The sequence below is a fragment of the Mus caroli genome, unplaced genomic scaffold, assembly GCF_978045245.1.
Source record: "Mus caroli unplaced genomic scaffold, Mus_caroli_1 scaffold_34, whole genome shotgun sequence".
Lineage (NCBI taxonomy): Eukaryota > Metazoa > Chordata > Mammalia > Rodentia > Muridae > Mus > Mus caroli.
The window spans coordinates 1,391,548-1,410,720 of record NW_028227289.1 but is presented as its reverse complement, the minus strand read 5'-3'; the positions used below and the strand labels follow the sequence as shown (position 1 = coordinate 1,410,720).

General features: G+C 37.3%; 1 protein-coding gene across 2 annotated transcripts in view; it reads right to left on the bottom strand.

Annotated features, from left to right (window-relative positions):
- Positions 1-847: 847 nt before the first annotated feature.
- The window catches only part of LOC146999824 (zinc finger Y-chromosomal protein 2), a 30,050-nt gene continuing 11,724 nt past the window's right edge, over positions 848-19,173 (bottom strand). Inside the window, exons 3-7 of one of the 2 annotated variants that reach the window (XM_085834388.1) lie at positions 14,950-15,099; positions 7,888-8,028; positions 4,496-4,618; positions 3,076-3,216; positions 848-2,031 (exon numbers count right to left, since the gene is read on the bottom strand). In XM_085834388.1, the coding sequence (XP_085690514.1) occupies positions 848-2,031; positions 3,076-3,216; positions 4,496-4,618; positions 7,888-8,028; positions 14,950-15,099 (1,739 nt within the window). The remainder of the gene's footprint in view (positions 2,032-3,075; positions 3,217-4,495; positions 4,619-7,887; positions 8,029-14,949; positions 15,100-19,173) is intronic. The other variant, XM_085834389.1, reaches the window with a different exon arrangement.

Here is a 19,173-nt window from a genome sequence, read left to right as displayed (position 1 = left end):
AACAAAACAAGAAAAAGCAAATATTTTCATTAAGATTTTCTAAAATTTGCATTCATTAAAAATTTGTTATTTTAAGGAAGGGACAGATATACCTAAAATTTAAACTGCATTTCAATGCCAAACTTATAAAGTACTTTTTACTCACAATGGACTTCTACAAATCTGCAAAACTTAATCTACACTAGTTCTTGTTTATAGAACAAAACTTCAAGACAAACAACAAGTCAAAACTAAACAAGAAAAAGCAAATATTTTCATTAAGATTTTCTAAAATTTGCTATATAAGAGGAAAAAAATACTACAAGTCAAATGAAAATGATGACTAAACAAAAATGAAAACTAAGCCCAAATCCATTTAATAATATAATCAGCAGTGGTAGACACTCAAATAAGAGTGCATTGTCAAAACTCTAAATATATTAAGACTAGGAAATTATTTCCCTATTTTCACAGTGAGACACATCAAAAAAACCTCTCATTTATGGTAGCAATGTATATATTTTGTATCAATGCTACTTTTCATGTTTCTTATATTACTTTTTTTTTTTTTTTTTTTTTTTTTTTAGAAAAATACTACCAAGATGAGTAAGGTATGAAAGCTAGGCTTCTGAGACTAACAACTCAACACAAGATCAGGGATTGTGTTGTTAAAATTTGTTTCTCTCACTTTGTCAGTCTGTAAAGGATATATAGAATACCCTATTTAATAAAACAAAGTCAAATACAAGCAATATCATATTTATATTCACTTGACAAATTCATGGCATTGAATGTGAACAAGGATGCCTACTTTTAAAATGAATTTCCTGCCTGAATGCCAATGCCCCCAGATGTTAGGATTATACACTTAGGGCAGGCCAACTTCTTTATGATGTCGCATTATGTGTTGATTCTTTTCCGAGGGTCTCCGGAATCCTTTCTTGCAGAAGTCACAGCGGTGAGGATAGTCTTTCGTATGAATGGAGATAACATGTCGCTTAAAACCTGAGGCATCTCTGGTGCTATATTCACAGTACTCACACTGATAGACTTTCCGACTACTGTGGGTCTTCATATGCTTCTGAAGCTCACACTGTTGTTGAAATTCCTTTTTACATCTCTTACACTTAAATGGAACATTCTTTGTGTGAACTGAGAGAATATGGTGACTAAGCAGAAATGGATCTGGACTCTTAAAGTCACAGTGTCTACATTGGTGCATTTTTTTACTTTTATGGGTAGCCACATGCTTCTTGAGTTCTGAAGGCCTATGAAATCCTTTGCTGCACATGTCACATTTATGAGGATACTCCTTTGTGTGAACAGAAATTATGTGTCGCTTTAAATCACTTGAGTTTGAACTCTTATGGTTGCAATGTGAACACTGATGTGTTCTGCTTTCTTGGTGCATAACAGCATGTTGCTGAGCCTCTTTGGTGTCTGAGAAAGTCAGGAGACAGATGCTGCACTTCAGTGGTATCTCTTTACTATGCTTAGATTTTATATGAGTTTTCAAGTTGGAAGAGTCTGCAGACTTGTACTCACAATACTGACATTCATAGGGCTTCTCTCCAGTGTGAACTCGTATGTGCTTTTTGAGTGCTGATGGGTGACGGAAACCTTTACCACATTCTCCACAAATGTGAGGAAATTTCTTCCTGTGGACCACCAAAAGGTGGTGATTCAATAATGTCTGTTCAGCTGTTTCGTAGTCACAGAACTTACACTTACATGTTTTGTTGACTCTTTTTTCTGTATGCATTGTTTTGTGAGTACACAAAGTCCCAGCATGAGAAAGATTTTTCCTACAGTCATTACATTCGGTGGTCTTTTCTGTCTTAATGGTTAGCTTGTGGCTCTCCATGTGATTATGTAAGCTTATCTTCTTGTTGGTACTGTAATCACAGTCAGTACAGTGATATTTTTTATTAGCAAGGTACTCAGGATGGCTTTTTATGTGTCTTTTCAAAAACCTTTTGGTCTTAAATTTTTTTCCACAAAACATGCAAGGATAGACACGTAAAGTTTGTCCATCAGGAGCAACAAATATTGCTAAAAAGGGAACAAAACAGGGAAATAATTAAACTACATACTTTTTTGTTTCTTCATTAAGTTTAAAGTACATTTCTAAACTTTATCAGTTTTTAATATTCTTTTAACTGATTTTCAACATATATAATGCAATCATAAGAAAAGAACCTGATCCACTATGAGTGGGTTACTTTCATTCCTTCCACTTTACAAAAAAAAAAAAAAAATCAATGAAGCTGTATCATATTAGAGGCCTGTAGAAAAATAATTTTCAAATAAAGCTAAATACTTCATTACATTCACTATAACCTGAACCCTGAACTTTTAATCATCTCTGACATTCTCCAACAGTGCTTATAAAAATGGAATACACACAGTTATATTCTCCTTAAACCCACATCTTAAAATCAATTCAAAGAAGAGTCACATCTTGTTAACAAACTGCTCTCCTGTCTCTCTAAGATATGTTTGTTTAAATGGTATGTTTAGAGGCCCATAATTTCAAGTATTGAGGGAAGAGGCTAGAGGACCACAAGTTCATTGCCAGCCTGACCTGCAAAGGAAGAATATGTCTTCAAAACATAGAAAACAAAGAAAAGAATGATTGTTTTAGCTTCACATTAAGGAAACTAATAGTCAAGTACGAGGGCTCATAACAATAATCACACCTTGAGGAAGCTGGGTTGCTACAAGTTTGAGGTTAGTCTTGGCTAAAATGTGAGATCCCATTAAAAAAAGGATAACACATTTATGGCTTTATTTTTTGTTTAAACAAAACAACCAAGGAGTTAAGTAATTTTTCCTTAATGTTTGATCTACAATCTGTTTATTGTTTTCCAAAGCAAGCTATTCATGACTATCAGTGAATGAAAACTTGTATTTTCAAATTCAATGCACAAAAGCTACCAGGAGGTGAGTAGTCAAAACAAAACAAAACAAATCCCAAAACCAAAAAAACAAACAAAAAAAAAAAAAAAAAAAACCATTATAATCATGTCAACATGCAACACCATTTCCTCATATAATTTTAGAACACTCTACAAATCAGAATTATTTCTTCCTTACCTGACTGGTACTGTTTGGATTCAGGTCTTTTTTTCTTTTTTGATTTTTGTTTTGGTACTCTGTCAAGGCCACCAGACTCATCATGGTGTAAGACAGCACTGGCAGTGGCATTCTGCTCTTCAATTTCATCAGAATTATTATCTAACAATGTACACAAAAAACATGATATAATGTTACAGGATATTAGGAAGTATTTATTGAGTACTACAACAGTGAAAAGTAAGATCCGATTGATAATGTCAGAAACTCCTTTTTTAATGAAATGGAATTAAGAATACATTAGTTGAAAATTACCTAACATTGCACATTGGCAGTTTGCCAAAACTGTTAAGTTATAAGCTAATACAAAAGAAACCAAATTCCATGTAGAAAGTATGTATAATTTTGATTAGGTAAAAGTTAAAGAAATATTTGAACTATATATTCTCAGTTCCATATTTTTTTAATCACTTACTGAATTTAAAATAAGATCTTGAGATCTCAGAAACCATTTCTTAGTAAATGGTAAGAAGCTGGAAAGACAGCTTACTTAGGTGAGAAAGTGCTTGCGTGAGGCTTTGGGTTTGAAAGTTACACACATGTTTTTGGCTTTTTATTTTTTTAAAGGCTGAATATAGAGGTACATTTTGTAATCCTAGTACTGGAAAAGCAGGGACAAGTGGATTCCTGGCCAGCTAGCCTACTGAGCTTCAGGTCTCAAAAAACAAGGTAGATTTTTATCTCCTGAGAAACAATACAAAAGGCTGTCAGTTGGTCTCCATTGTGAAGCAGTTTCTATTTTACTGAGAAGTTTGTTAAAACATGGGATGTTTTAAACAGAGGCAAAGCTTTCTAGACTGAGGTAAAATTCTTGAAGCTCAGGACGTACACAAAGCAAAAGCTTCAGGAAGTCCCTGAAACTGACTGTTCACACTGTGTCCCTTTTTCCTTAATCATATTTAATTAAGCAGTAGGAAAGGTAGAAAGAACTGTCAGACAGGCTAAGTGACTTTGAAGAAGTTCAGAACAGGTGTGCTCCCTGAAAATGAGAAACAATGCCTAAAACAGTCTTCAACTTCTCAAAATGTTTACACGGGTTTCCAGATATCATTTGCCATGTTGAGATAGGCTCTAGCAATGCAGTTTGCTGTCTTTGGATCATTTCTGTTATTGGAAGCAACGCAGGGTTCCTAAAAATAACTTCAATAAACTGAAGGTCTCGATAATTTGGACTTCAATGATATCCATATTTTGGTTTCTGTCATTGTTTCTCTATCTGGAATGACTAGATATGTCTTAACATCTGTCCTGGACTAATGTACACAACTGTCTTTACATACATGAGCACATCCATGCATCCACATTCATACACATCCTCATGTACTCCATACCTCCAACAAGTGTAACTAAATAAGTATTAAATTTTCAAGCTGTTACTTACCATAAGCTGCTGTCCATGCAATAGGTAGGAAAGCTGCTTTTATTTCACTGACATCCATCATTTGTTCATGGTCAGGAGTATCTGCAGCTGTGCCACCAGCATCTTCATCTCCTATAATTACTTCTATAGAAAACTCATTTATTTTGCCATAGCATTATACAAATTATCCTTTTTGTGACTATGTTTAGTATAATCTCAGCAAAAAGTAAATTACTTCCATAAAAATTGTAGTATTCAATGAAAATGGAGTACATTCCACATTTTATATCCAATAATTTATCTTTATTTGCGATTTCAAGGAAAAGTCTTACCTAATAATCCTAGCCTACTCTGAAATTCAATTTACCACAAAATTTCCCTGTTTCAGCCTTTCAAGTGCTAGGATTAAAAGTGTATGCCATCATGTCTTGGTTTCTATTTTTTCCTTTTTCTTGTTTTTGTTTTTTTCGAGACAGGGTTTCTCTGTGTAGCCTTGGCTGTCCTGGAATTCACTCTGTAGACGAGGCTGTCCTTGAACTCAGAAATCTGTCTGCCTCTGCCTCCCAAGTGCTGGGATTAAAGGCATGCACCACTACGCCTGGCTATTTTTTTTATTTTTTAAAGCAACAATTTAAACACAGGAAGAACTTCAAGTCTCTAAAGGAAAAAACTGACTAAGGCCTCAGAAGATAAAAAGATCTCCCATGCTCATAGATCTGCAGGATTGACATAGTAAAAATGGCCATCGTACCAAGAAAAATCTACAGATTCAATGCAATCCTCACCGAAATTCCAACTCAATTCTTCACAGAGATAGAAAGAGCAGTTCTCAAATTCATGTGGAAGAAGAAAAAACCCAGGATAGCAACAACTATTCTCAACAATAAGAGAACTTCTGGGAAATTACCATCCGTGGTTACAAGTTGTACTACAGAGCAATATGATAAAAACACCAAGGTATTGGTACAGAGACAGGCCAATCAATGGAATAAAATTGAAGACCCAGAATTAAACCCACACACCTATGGTCCCTTGATCTTTGAAAAGGAGCTAAAACCATCCAGTGGAGGAAAAAAAAGCCACCATCACCAACAACAGCATACTCAACAAATGGTGATGGCTCATAGAAGAATGCAAATTGATCTATTCTTATCTCCTTGTACAAAGCTCATGTCCAAGTGGATCAAGGACCTCCACATAAACCAGACACACTGAAACTAATAGAAGAGAAAGTAGGAAAGAGCCTCAAACACATGGACTAGGGAAAATTTTCCTGAACACCAATGGCTTATGCTCTCAAATGAACAATAGATAAAAGAGACCTCATAAAATTGCAAGGCTTCTGTCTGGCAAAGGACACTGTCAATAGGGCAAAATGGCAACCAACAGATTGGGAAAAGATCTTTGCCAATCCTACTTCTGATAGAGGGCTAACATCCAATATATACCAAGAACTCAAGAAGTTAGACTCCAGAGAACCAAATAATCCTATTTAAAAATGGGGTACAAAGCTAACAGAGAATTCTAAACTGAGGAAACTTGAATGGCAGAGAAGCACCTACAAGAAGCACCTTCAACATCCTTAGTCATCAGGGAAATGCAAATCAAAATCACCCTGAGATTGCACCTTACACCAGTCAGAATGGTTAAGATAAAAAAAAAAAATACTCAGATGACAGCAGATTCTGGCAAGGTTGTGGAAAAAGAGAAATACTCCTCCATTGCTAGTGGGACTGCAAACTGGTACAACCCCTCTGGAAATCAGTCTGGCGGTTCCTCAGAAAATCAGACATAGTATTACCCAAGGACCCAGCTATACCACTCCTAGGCATATACCCAAAAGATGCCCAAACATATAACAAGGACACATGCTCCACTATGTTCATAGCAGCCATATTCATAATAGCCAGAAGCTGGAAGGAACCAGATGTTCTTCAACAGAGGAATGGAAACAGAAAATGTGATACATTTACACAATGGAGTGTTACTCAGCTATTAAATTAAAAACAATGACTTCATGAAATTCACAGGCAAATGGATGGAACTAGAACGTATCATCCTGAGTGAGGTAACCCAGTCAAAAAGAACACACACTGTATGCACTCACTGATAAGTGTATGTTAGCCCCAAAGCTCAGAATACCCACAATACAACTCACAGACCACATGAAACTCAAGAAGAAGGAAAACCAAAGTATGAATGTTTTATTCCTACTTTGAAGGGGGAACAAAATAATCATAGGAGATAGATATCTGGGAGGGAGAAAGGAGGGGGAGGTAAAAAGGCGGAGTCGGGATTAGGTGTGGGAGAAGATGAGGGAGAGGTACAGAGGATCAGAAAATTGAACAGACATGTGCAGTCATGGGGGATGAGGAATTGGGGGTAGCCACTAGAAAGTCCCAGATGCCAGGAACACAAGACGCTTCCAGGACCCAACAGGGATGACCTTAGTTGAAATATCCAACAAAGTAAAGAGAGATCCCGTTTAAGATCAAATCTAGAGATTAGGCATGGCCCCCCAGTTGAGGGATGGGGTCAACCACTCATCTCTAAAATATTAATTTAGACTTGCTTCTGTCTAAAGGAAATGCATAAAGAGTGCAACAGAGACTGAAGGAAAGGCCATCCAAAGCTTGCTCCACCTAGGGATCCATGCCATCTGCAGATACCAAACCCAGACACTATTGCTTATGCCAAGAAGCACTTGCTGACAGGAACCTGGTATAGTTGTCCCCTGAGAGGCTCTGACAGAGCCTGAGCAATAGACATGCAAATGCTCACAGTCAACCATCAAACTGAACAGGGAACCCCAGTGGAGGAGTTAGTGGAAGGACTAAAGGAGCTGAAGGAGTTTTGCAACCCCATAGGAAAACAGCAGTATCAACTAACTGGACCCCAAAGAATTTCCAGGGACTGAATCACCAATGGAAGAGTAGACATGGAGGGATCAAGGGCCCCAGCTGCATATGTAGCAGAGGATGGTTTTATCTGGCATTAACAGGAGGGAGGCCCCTTGGTCCTGTAGAGGCTCAAAACCCTAGCATTGGGAAATGCTAGGATAGTGAAACTGTAGTGGGAGGATGGAGAGCAGGGGGTAGGGGGGATATGACAGTGGATTTTTGGAGGGAAAACAAGGAAGGGGGATAACGTTTCAAATGTAAATAAATAAAATAACCAAGTTAATTTATACATAATGTGTGTGTGTGTGTGTGTATATACATTTAATTACTAGGTTTAAATTTTCAAACAGAAAGTTAAATAAATACACATTCTTGAAAAAGATATTAACGTCCTTTGTGATATGGTAGCATAATAATCTCTATACAGGTCTGCTCTTATGCCGCTTGCTTTAAAAAAGAATTAGAGTTTAGAGAAACAAAATCATCTCCATTCAAAGTAAGCCATCTACTTACTAGTATCTTCTTCTTCCTTCTGAGAATCACTGGCTAACATATAAATGTTGACTCTGGGAACATGAATGCTAGTTCTCTGATCAGTGACTTCAGCTTCATTGCCATTGTTGGTCTCACTCTCTACTGCGTGTATAGTTTCTCCTATAAGAAAACCAACTATGAAAATTAATTTGGGACTTGATTTATTTAATGTACTAGGTTTACCTTTTATAATATCAGCATATTACAATACAAATGTCTTAAAGTTATGTTCAAAGAAGCTTTCCAAATTTCCAAATTAAATAGCTATTAAAAATCTATATAATATCAGGGTCTGGTGGCACATGCTTTAATTCCAATACTCTGGAGGATGAGGCAAGCATATTACTCTGAGTTTGAAGCCAAGCTGGTTCCTATACATAAGGTGAGTTCCAGTTTAGCCAGGGTTACATGTGAGACCCTGCCTCAAAAACAAACACACGCTGGGCGTGGTGGCACATGCCTTTAATCCCAGCACTTGGGAGGGAGAGGCTGGCAGTTTTCTGAGTTCAAGGCCAGCCTGGTCTACAGAGTGAGTTCTAGGACAGCCTGGGCTACACAGATAAACCCTGTTTCAAACAAACAAACAAACAAACAAACAAACAAACAAACAAACAAATGCAAACAAACAAAAAACAAAAAAACATACATACACACACAAAGAAACAATCACAAAGAATAATATAGAAAAATATAAATATTTATACACATTTAAAAATTATTGGAGGCAGAGATAGGTAGATTTCTGAGTTCTAGGACAGTCTGGTCTACAAAGTGAGTTCCAGGACAGCCAGGGCTATACAGAGAAAATCTGTCTTGGGAAAAAAATGAAAAAAATTATAGTTATAGCCTTCTGGCCCACTCGAGCACCAGGGTGCCTTGCCAGAGGAGTCTCTGGACACTCATAAGGACCCCCACAGGATTCCCCATGGGATCCTAAGACCTCTGGCGAGTGGAACACAGCGTCTGCTCCAATCCAATTGTCTGGGACCTAAGACTGCATTAACTAGGGAAGCAGGCAACCCGGCCTGAGCTGGGGCACAAGTCCCTTCCAGTCCACTTGAGCACCGGGGTGCCTTGCCAGTGGAGTCTCTGCAAGGACCCACACAGGATTCCCCACCGGATCCTAAGACTTCTAGTGAGTGGAACACAACTTCTGCCAGAAGGCAGGTTCCAACACCAGATATCTGGGTACACTCCCTGCAAGAATAGAGCTTTCCTGCAGAGAATACTCTGACCACTGATTCTAAGGAGAGAGCCAGCCTCCCAGGTCTGCTGATAGAGGCTAACGGAGTCTCCTGAGGAACAAGCTCTAACCAGAGACAACTATAACAGCTAGCTTCAGAGATTACCAGATGGCGAAAGGCAAATATAAGAATCCTACTAACAGAAATCAAGACCACTCACCATCATCAGAACACAGCACTCCCACCCCACCTAGTCCTGGGCACCCCAACACAACCGAAAATCTAGACTCAGATTTAAAAGCATATCTCATGATGATGGTAGAGGACATCAAGAAGGACTTTCATAACTCACTTAAAGAAATACAGGAGAGCTACAGGTCCTTAAAGAAAAACAGGAAAACACATCCAAACAGATGATGGAAATGAACAAAACCATACTAGACTTAAAAGGGAAGTAGACACAATAAAGAAAACCCAAAGTAAGGCAACGCTGGAAATAGAAACCCTAGGAAAGAAATCTGGAACCATAGATGTGAGCATCAGCAACAGAATACAAGAGATGGAAGAGAGAATCTCAGGTGCAGAAGATTCCATAGAGAACATCAGCACAACAATCAAAGAAAATACAAAATGCAAAAGGATCCTAACTCAAAATATCCAGGAAATCCAGGACACAATGAGAAGACAAAACCTACGGATAATAGGAGTTGATGAGAATGAAGATTTTCAACTTAAAGGGCCAGCAAATATCTTCAACAAAATATTAGAAGAAAACTTCCCAATCCTAAAGAAAGAGATACCCATGATCATACAAGAAGCCTACAGAACTCCAAATAGACTGGACCAGAAAAGAAATTCCTCTGGACACATAATAATCAGAACAACAAATGCACTAAATAAAGATAGAATATTAAAAGCAGTAAGGGAGAAAGGTCAAGTAACATATAAAGGCAGCCCTATCAGAATTACACCAGACTTTTCACCAGAGACTGTGAAAGCCAGAAGAGCCTGGACAGATGTTATACAGACTCTAAGAGAACACAAATGCCAGCCCAGGTTACTATATCCGGCCAAACTCTCAATTACCATAGATGGGGAAACCAAAGTATTCCATGACAAAACCAAATTCACACATTATCTTTCCACGAATCCAGCCCTTCAAAGGATGATAACAGAAAAAAAAAACAATACAAGGTCCGAAATCATGCCCTAGAAAAAGCAAGAAAGTAATCTCTCATCGAACATAAAAGAAGATAGCCACAAGAACAGAATGCCAACTCTAACAACAAAAATAAAAGGAAGCAACAATTACTTTTCCTTAATATCTGTTAATATCAATGGACTCAATTCCCCAATAAAAAGATATAGACTAAAAGACTGGCTACACAAACAGGACCCAACATTCTGCTGCTTACAGGAAACCCATCTCAGGGAAAAAGACAGACACTACCTCAGAGTGAAAGGCTGGAAAACAATTTTCCAAGCAAATGGTATGAAGAAACAAGCTGGAGTAGCCATTCTGATATCGAATAAAATCGATTTCCAACCCAAAGTTATCAAAAAAGACAAGGAGGGACACTTCATACTCATCAAAGGTAAAATCCTCCAAGAGGAACTCTCAATTCCAAATAACTATGCCCCAAATGCAAGGGCAGCCACATTCATTAAAGACACTTTAGTAAAGCTCAAAGCACACATTGCACCTCATACAATAATAGTGAGAGACTTCAACACACCACTTTCATCAATGGACAGATCGTGGAAACAGAAACTAAACAGGGACACAGTGAAACTAACAGAAGTTATGAAACAAATGGATCTGACAGATATCTACAGAACATTCTATCCTAAAACAAAAGCATATACCTTCTTCTCAGCACCTCACGGGACCTTCTCCAAAATTGACCATATAATTGGTCACAAAACAGGCCTCAACAGATACAAAAATATTGAAATTGTCCCATGCATCCTATCAGACCACCATGGCCTAAGGCTGATCTTCAATACCAACATAAATAATGGAAAGCCAACATTCACGTGGAAACTGAATAACACTCTTCTCAATGATACCTTGGTCAAGGATGGAATAAAGAAAGAAATTAAAGACTTTTTACAGTTTAATGAAAATGAAGCCACAACATACCCAAAACCTATGGGACACAATGAAAGCATTTCTAATAGGGAAACTCATAGCTCTGAGTGCCTCCAAAAAGAAATTAGAGAGAGCACACACTAGCAGCTTGACTACACATCTAAAAGCTCTAGAAAAAAAGGAAGAAAATTCACCCAAGAGGAGTAGACAGCAGGAAATAATCAAACTCAGGGGTGAAATCAACCAAATGGAAACAAAAGAACTATTCAAAGAATTAACCAAACGAGGAGTTGGTTATTTGAGAAAATCAACAAGATAGATAAACCCTTATCTAGACACACTAGAGGGCACAGCGACAACATCCTAATTAACAAAATCAGAAATGAAAAGGGAGACATAACAACAGATCCTGAAGAAATCCAAAACACCATCAGATCCTTCTAAAAAAGTCAACAAAACTTGAAAATCTGGACAAATTGGACAAATTTCTGGACAGATACCAGGTACTAAATTTAAATCAGGATCAAGTTAACGATTTAAACAGTCCTATATCCCCTCAAGAAATAGAAGCAGTCATTAATAGTCTCCCAGCCAAAAAAAAAGCCCAGGAGCAGATGGGTCTAGTGCAGAGTTCTACCAGACCTTCAAAGAAAATCTAATTCCAGTTCTTCACAAACTATTCCACAAAATAGAAGTAGAAGGAACTCTACCCAACTCATTCTATGAAGCCACAATTACTCTGATACCTAAACCACAAAAAGATCCAACAAAGATAGAGAACTTCAGACCAATTTCCCTTATGAATATTGATGCAAAAATACTCAATAAAATTCTCGCTAACCGAATCCAAGAACACATTAAAGCAAACATCAATCCTGACCAAGTAGGTATTATTCCAGGGATGCAGGGATGGTTTAATATACAGAAATCCATCAACCTAATCCATTATATAAACAAACTCAAAGACAAAAACCACATGATCATCTTAGATTCGGAAAAAGCATTCGACAAGATCCAACACCCATTCATGATAAAAGTCTTGGAAAGATCATGAATTCAAGGCCCATACCTAAACATGATAAAAGCAATCTACAGCAAACCAGTAGCCAACATCAAAATAAATGGTGAGAAGCTGGAAGCAATCCCACTAAAATCAGGGACTAGACAAGGCTGTCCACTCTCCCCATACCTATTCAACAATGTACTTGAAGTCCTAGCCAGAGTAATTCCACAACAAAAGGAGATTAAGGGGATACAAATTGGAAAAGATGAAGTCAAAATATCACTTTTTACAGATGATATGATAGTATATATAAGTGACCCTAAAAATTCCACCAGAGAACTCCTAAACCTGATAAACAGCTTCAGTGCAGTAGCTGGATATAAAATTAACTCAAACAAGTCAATGGCCTTTCTCTACACAAAGAATAAACAGGCTGAGAAAGAAATTAGGGAAACAACACCCTTCTCAATAGTCACAAATAATATAAAATAACTTGGCGTGACTCTAAGGAAGTGAAAGATCTGTATAATAAAAACTTCAAGTCTCTGAAGAAAGAAATTAAAGAAGATCTAGAAGATGGAAAGATCTCCCATGCTCATGGATTGGCAGGATCAACATTGTAAAAATGGCTATCTTGCCAAAAGCAATCTACAGATTCAATGCAATCCCCATCAAAGTTCCAACTCAATTCTTCAACGAATTAGAAAGGGCAATCAGCAGATTCATCTGGAATAACAAAAAACCTAGGATAGCAAAAACTCTTCTCAAGGATAAAAGAACCTCTGGTGGAATCACCATGCCTCACCTAAAGCTTTACTACAGAGCAATTGTGATAAAAACTGCATGGTACTGGTATAGTGACAGACAAATAGACCAATGGAATAGAATTGAAGACCCAGAAATGAACCCACACACCTATGGTCACTTGATCTTCGACAAGGGAGCTAAAACCATCCAGTGGAAGAAAGACAGCATTTTCAACAAATGGTGCTGGCACAACTGGTGGTTATCATGTAGAAGAATGCGAATTGATCCATTCCTATCTCCTTGTACTAAGGTCAAATCTAAGTGGATCAAGGAACTTCACATAAAACCAGAGACACTGAAACTTATAGAGGAGAAAGTGAGGAAAAGCCTTGAAGATATGGGCACAGGGGAAAAATTCCTGAATAGAACAGCAATGGCTTATGCTGTTAGATCGAGAATTGACAAATGGGACCTCATGAAACTGCAAAGCTTCTACAAGGCAAAAGACCCCGTCAATAAGACAAAAAGACCACCAACAAATTGGGAAAGGATCTTTACCTATCATAAATCAGATAGGGGACTAATATCCAATATATATAAAGAACTCAAGAAGGTGGACTCCAGAAAATCAAATAACCCCATTAAAAATGGGGCTCAGAGCTGAACAAAGAATTCTCACCTGAGGATTACCAAATGGCAGAGAAGCACCTGAAAAAATGTTCAACATCCTTAATCATCAGGGAAATGCAAATCAAAACAACCCTGAGATTCCACCTCACACCAGTCAGAATGGCTAAGATCAAAAATTCAGGTGACAGAGGATGTTGGCAAGGATGTGGAGAAAGAGGAACACTCCTCCATTGTTGGTGGGATTGCAAGTTTGTACAACCACTCTGGAAATCAGTCTAGCGGTTCCTCAGAAAATTGGATATAGTACTACCGGAGGATCCAGCAATACCTCTCCTGGGCATAAATCCAGAAGATGTCCCAACCGGTAAGAAATACACATGCTCCACTATGTTCATAGCAACCTTATTTATAATAGCTTGAAGCTGGAAAGAACCCAGCTGCCCCTCAACAGAGGAATGGATACAGAAAATGTGGTATATTTACACAATGGAGTACTACTGAGCTATTGAAAAGAATGAATTTATGAAATTCCAGCCAAATGGATGGACCTGGAGGGCATCATCTTGAGTGAGGTAACACAATCACAAAGGAACTCACACAATATGTACTCACTGATAAGTGGATATTCGCCCAAAATTTAGGATACCCAAGATATAAGATACAGTTTGCTAAACACATGAAACTCAAGAAGAATGAAGACTGAAGTGTGGACACTATGCCCCTCCTTAGAATTGGGAACAGAACACCCATGGAAGGAGTTACAGAGACAAAGTTTGGAGCTGTGGTGAAAGGATGGACCATCTAGAGACTGCCATATGCAGGAATCCACCCCATAATCAGCTTCCAAACACTGACACCATTGCATACACTAGCAAGATTTTGCTGAAAGGACCCTGATATAGCTGTCTCTTGTGAGACTATGCAGGGGCCTGGAAAACACAGAAGTGGATGCTCACAGTCAGCTAGTGGATGGCTCAAAGGCCCCCAATGGAGGAATTGGAGAAAGTACCCAAGGAGCTGAAAGGATCCGCAACGCTATGGGTGGAACAACATTATGAACTAACCATTCAATACCCAGAGCTCTTGTCTCTAGCTGCATATGTATCAAAAGATGGCCTAGTCGGCCATCACTGGAAAGAGAGGCCCATTGGACATGCAAACTTTATATGTCCCAGTACAGGGGAATGCCAGGGCCAAAAAGTGGGAGTGGGTGGGTAGGGAAATGGGGGGGAGGGTATGGGGGACTTTTGGGATAGTATTGGAAATGTAATTGAGGAAAAGATGTAATAAAAAGTATTAAAAATTATAGTTATAAAATATATTAAATAGCATATATAATTATAACAAACATATATTTATTTAAAATTAAAAGTTTTCTTCCTTACCTACATCATCCTCTTCTGAGTCAGCTTTAAGAATGCACACCTTGATAACTTCAGGAGATGTCCCATCCAATTTAGAAGAATCAGTTTCTGACTCTGCATTCATGGTCACTTCAGAGGAACCTTCATGATCTGTTTTCCCAGCCTCATCCACTAAATAGGAAATGTATTATAAACCTTTACATTAGATATAAAACAAAATAGGGCTTTTTTTTTCTTTTTTGAAACTGAGATGAGGAGGGTCTGGCGAGATTGCTCAATACTTGATTTAAGATTTGCTCTGGAGTATGAAGCCTTGAGTTTGATTCTCAGAAAAAGTAACATAAGAGAAGTGACTTTTAAAAGTTGACTTCTCCTCTGTAATTTTTTTCCTCTTTTCACATACACAGTATACACACATTGCTAGGTAAGTTTTGAAGAGAAAAAAAAATCCTTTTTTACTTCGGGCAAGAGATCTAGTTAAGAACACTTGCTGTTCTTGCACAAGACCAAGGCTCCCAAATACCCACATAGGCAACTCACAACCACCACTATCTTCATTCCAGGGGATGCATTCTTCTAGCTTTATGGGCAATGCATACTGTGGTATGTATACTCTCTCTATATCTCCTCTATCACCTCTCTCTCTCTCTCTCTCTCTCTCTCTCTCTCTCTCTCTCTGTATACACACACTCTCTCTCTCCTCTATCACCTCTCTCTCTCTCTCTCTCTCTCTCTCTCTCTCTCTATGTATACACACACTCTCTCTCTCCTCTATCACCTCTCTCTCTCTCTCTCTCTCTCTCTCTCTCTCTATGTATACACACACTCTCTCTCTCCTCTATCACCTCTCTCTCTCTCTCTCTCTCTCTCTCTCTCTCTCTCTCCCACCCTCCCTCTCTCTCTTTCTGAAATAGAAGCAGGCAAAATACTGAAATACATAAAGGAAACTAAATAAGTAAACAAATCTTTAAAAAGAAGTTTCTTAGAAATATAGTCTCAACTGTGACAAATAACTGGATGATTTCTGGCAAATATTAGATGCAAAACAACTTTTCCATTTTTCAGGACTCTACTGGAATTTAATTACCTTAGTAGGTAAGAACTGCATCATTAGACTATGTAGTTACATGCATATAAGTATAGACGTAATAATATATTAAGAGAAAAATTATTTAGAACAATCTAAACTCATATAGCTCCAAAATATACAAGGAGTAATGAAAAAGCATATTTTTTATTTACTCATCTATAAATAAAAGTACCAACATTGTAAAGCCAGCAAACATTACTCTTTAATATAATATTTTCTTGGCTCTACCTAATATTTATTTCTGAATACAATTTAATTATATGTATGTCTATGAAAATTTTAGTTTAGAAATGTGTCTCAGAAGAGTGCTTGCCTAACATCAACAACGCCTTGGGGTTCATCCTTAGCAATGCATTAATTTTGCTAGTGATATTATAACTGCAATGCCAACACTGGTCAGTGGAGATAAAAGGAGTAATAATTAGGAGCCATATTGCTACAAAATGAAGTTGCAACTAGCCTGGACTAAAAGTAACGATAAACAAACAAATGACATCTTTAAAAAAATATCAAAGTACCAGTATTAGAATAGTGCCATGTAGTGTCAACAGACAATGTGTTAAGTTCAACACAATAAATATCACTTAAGTGCAAGTATGGTAAGAGAAAAGTTTTAAATGCTTAGTCCATATTTTCTGTGGTTTATATATACTCCACCTCCTTCAAAAAAATTTTAAAGACTTATTTTATGGGTATGAGTATTTTGTTTGTGTGCATATATTTACACCTACAGAAATAAGAATAGGATACTGAAACCCCTGAGCAGAAGTTATGGGTGGTTGTGAGTTATCATGTGAATTGAACTTATGTACTCTGTAAGAACAAGTGTTTCTAAACTTTAAGTTACTTCTCCAGCCCCTTCATACCTTCATTTTCCTGTCCTCCCACTGCTCCGCTCATTTCTTTCTAGCTATCTTTCTTCTTTAAAATCACCTATCATATCATCCTCTCTAAAATTCTTTCTCTAATTTCCCATCCAAGACACTGTTTTGTCTTCTGTAGTTCAGTTTCTAGTTTTTTGGTTTTGGTTTTTCAAGACAGTGTTTTTCTGTGTAGCCCTGGCTGTCCTGGAACTCACTCTGTAGACCAGGCTGGCCTCAAACTCAAAAATCCGCCTGTCTCTGCCTCCCCATTGCTGGGATTAAAGGCATGAACCATCACTGCCTGGCCAGTTTCTAGTTTTATAATCAACTCTCCAACAGTCAGTCAGTCAGTCAGTCAGTCTCTCTCTCTCTCTCTTTCTCTTTCTGTATGTATGTATATTTGGTATACACATACACATTCACAGAGACAAAGTATATGTTGCATATACTATATATGATATACAAGATATTATATAACATATAACACACACATATAAACATATATATACTTATATATGTGTATGTATATATATATATATGCATACACACACATACATGTATTTACATGTGAAAGAAAAATGTGACGATCTGGCCACATACTTCTGGTCACCTTGGGCACCAGAGTCCACAGTACACAGACATATATGCAGGTAAAACACCCAACTATATATACTAATAATTCAAAAAATTGTCAAGTTCTTTAAAAAACAGAACAAAAAAATTTCATTGCTGATAACAGAATCCAGGCCTTGTTTTTAGTCTATAAGGATTCTAATACTTATCTATATCTAGCCCTATCTTTGACTTGGCTGAAACGACAAACTTTGCTGAGATGTTTTATCTTAATTAAAAAAAAAAAGTTAAAATAGCCATATGCTTCTAAGCTACTGAAAGAAACAATATGCCCTATGTATTTTCTTGTAAGTAAAAAAATTCAGAAATGTTAAAAATATTATTTTGAAATAAAATTTTTAATTGTCTGCAACAATAAAACACACATATATTTGTAGTGATCATTCTATGAGCTTGTAAATCTTATCAACTTCTCAATGTGCTGTTTTCATTCTTGCAAACCCAGAAACCAGATTCACACACCTACCTGCTTACTAAAATTTTTATTTTACTACTATGAAGGATGGTTTTTATGCCAACTTGAGACAAACTGAAATCATCGGAAAGGAGGAACTTTTTAAATAAAATAGATAAGACATGAGAAGGCCTAGTCCATTGTGAGTGGGACCATCTCTGTGCTGGTAGTCCTGGGTCCTATAAGAAAGCAGGCTGAGACAACTATGGGGAGCAAGCCACTAAGCAGTACCCCTCTATGGCCTCTGCATCAGCTTCTGCCTCCAGGTTCCTGGCTTGTAGGAGTTCCTGCCCTGACTTCTTTCAGTGATTAAAAAAGTGTTGTTAAGTCTAAGCCAAATAAATTTTTTCCTCTTCATGGTGTTTTATCACAGAAATAGTAACCCTAAACAAATACCTAAAATTATACACTATTAGCTATAATTTTTGGCCAAAACCAATAATACAAATGTAAATGGTCTCATGTTTAACTATGTGAAAATAAACTGGCTCTAAGTAATAGCCACATGATTTGACTTATAGAATACTATAGAGTTTTATATTTTTAAAAAATATCCATGTGCCAGAAGACAAAAAAGACATAAGATGAATAACATGGAAAAGTAGCCCCCCAAACCTACAAATGTGATTTATTAAAAACAAAACAAAACCCCATAAAACTTTAAGATGTTCAGAAGGAACAAATGTAAAGACAACATTATTTTACTGACCAAAATACAAAAAGAAATTCTGTTTTTACTGTCTTGAAATTGGGTGTTACTATGTAAACATAGCTGGACCTCAGAAATCATGATCCTCCCTTTTTTACATCAAACTCAGAAATCCACCTGCCTCTGCCTCTCTAGTGCTGGGATTAAAGGTGTGGGCCACCACGCCCGGCTTCAACAGGTGGATTCTTGAACTTTACTGGTCAGCTAGTCTAGCAGAATTGATAATCTTCAGGTACACTGAGAGATCTCAGAAGATAAAGGGAGAGTGATCTAGAAGAAAAATTTCTGGCTTCCATATTCACGATACACCAGTGCTTGTAAAACTGAATATACATACACCAACAAGTAAGCATATTCACATATAAAACGAACAGAAAAATATCCGCTTGATAATTGAGGCATTGTTGCATATACTTGAAACCCTAGTACATATCAGTGTCCAATAAGAGAATCACAAGTTTAAGTTCAGCATGAGACCCTGTCTAAAACAAAATAA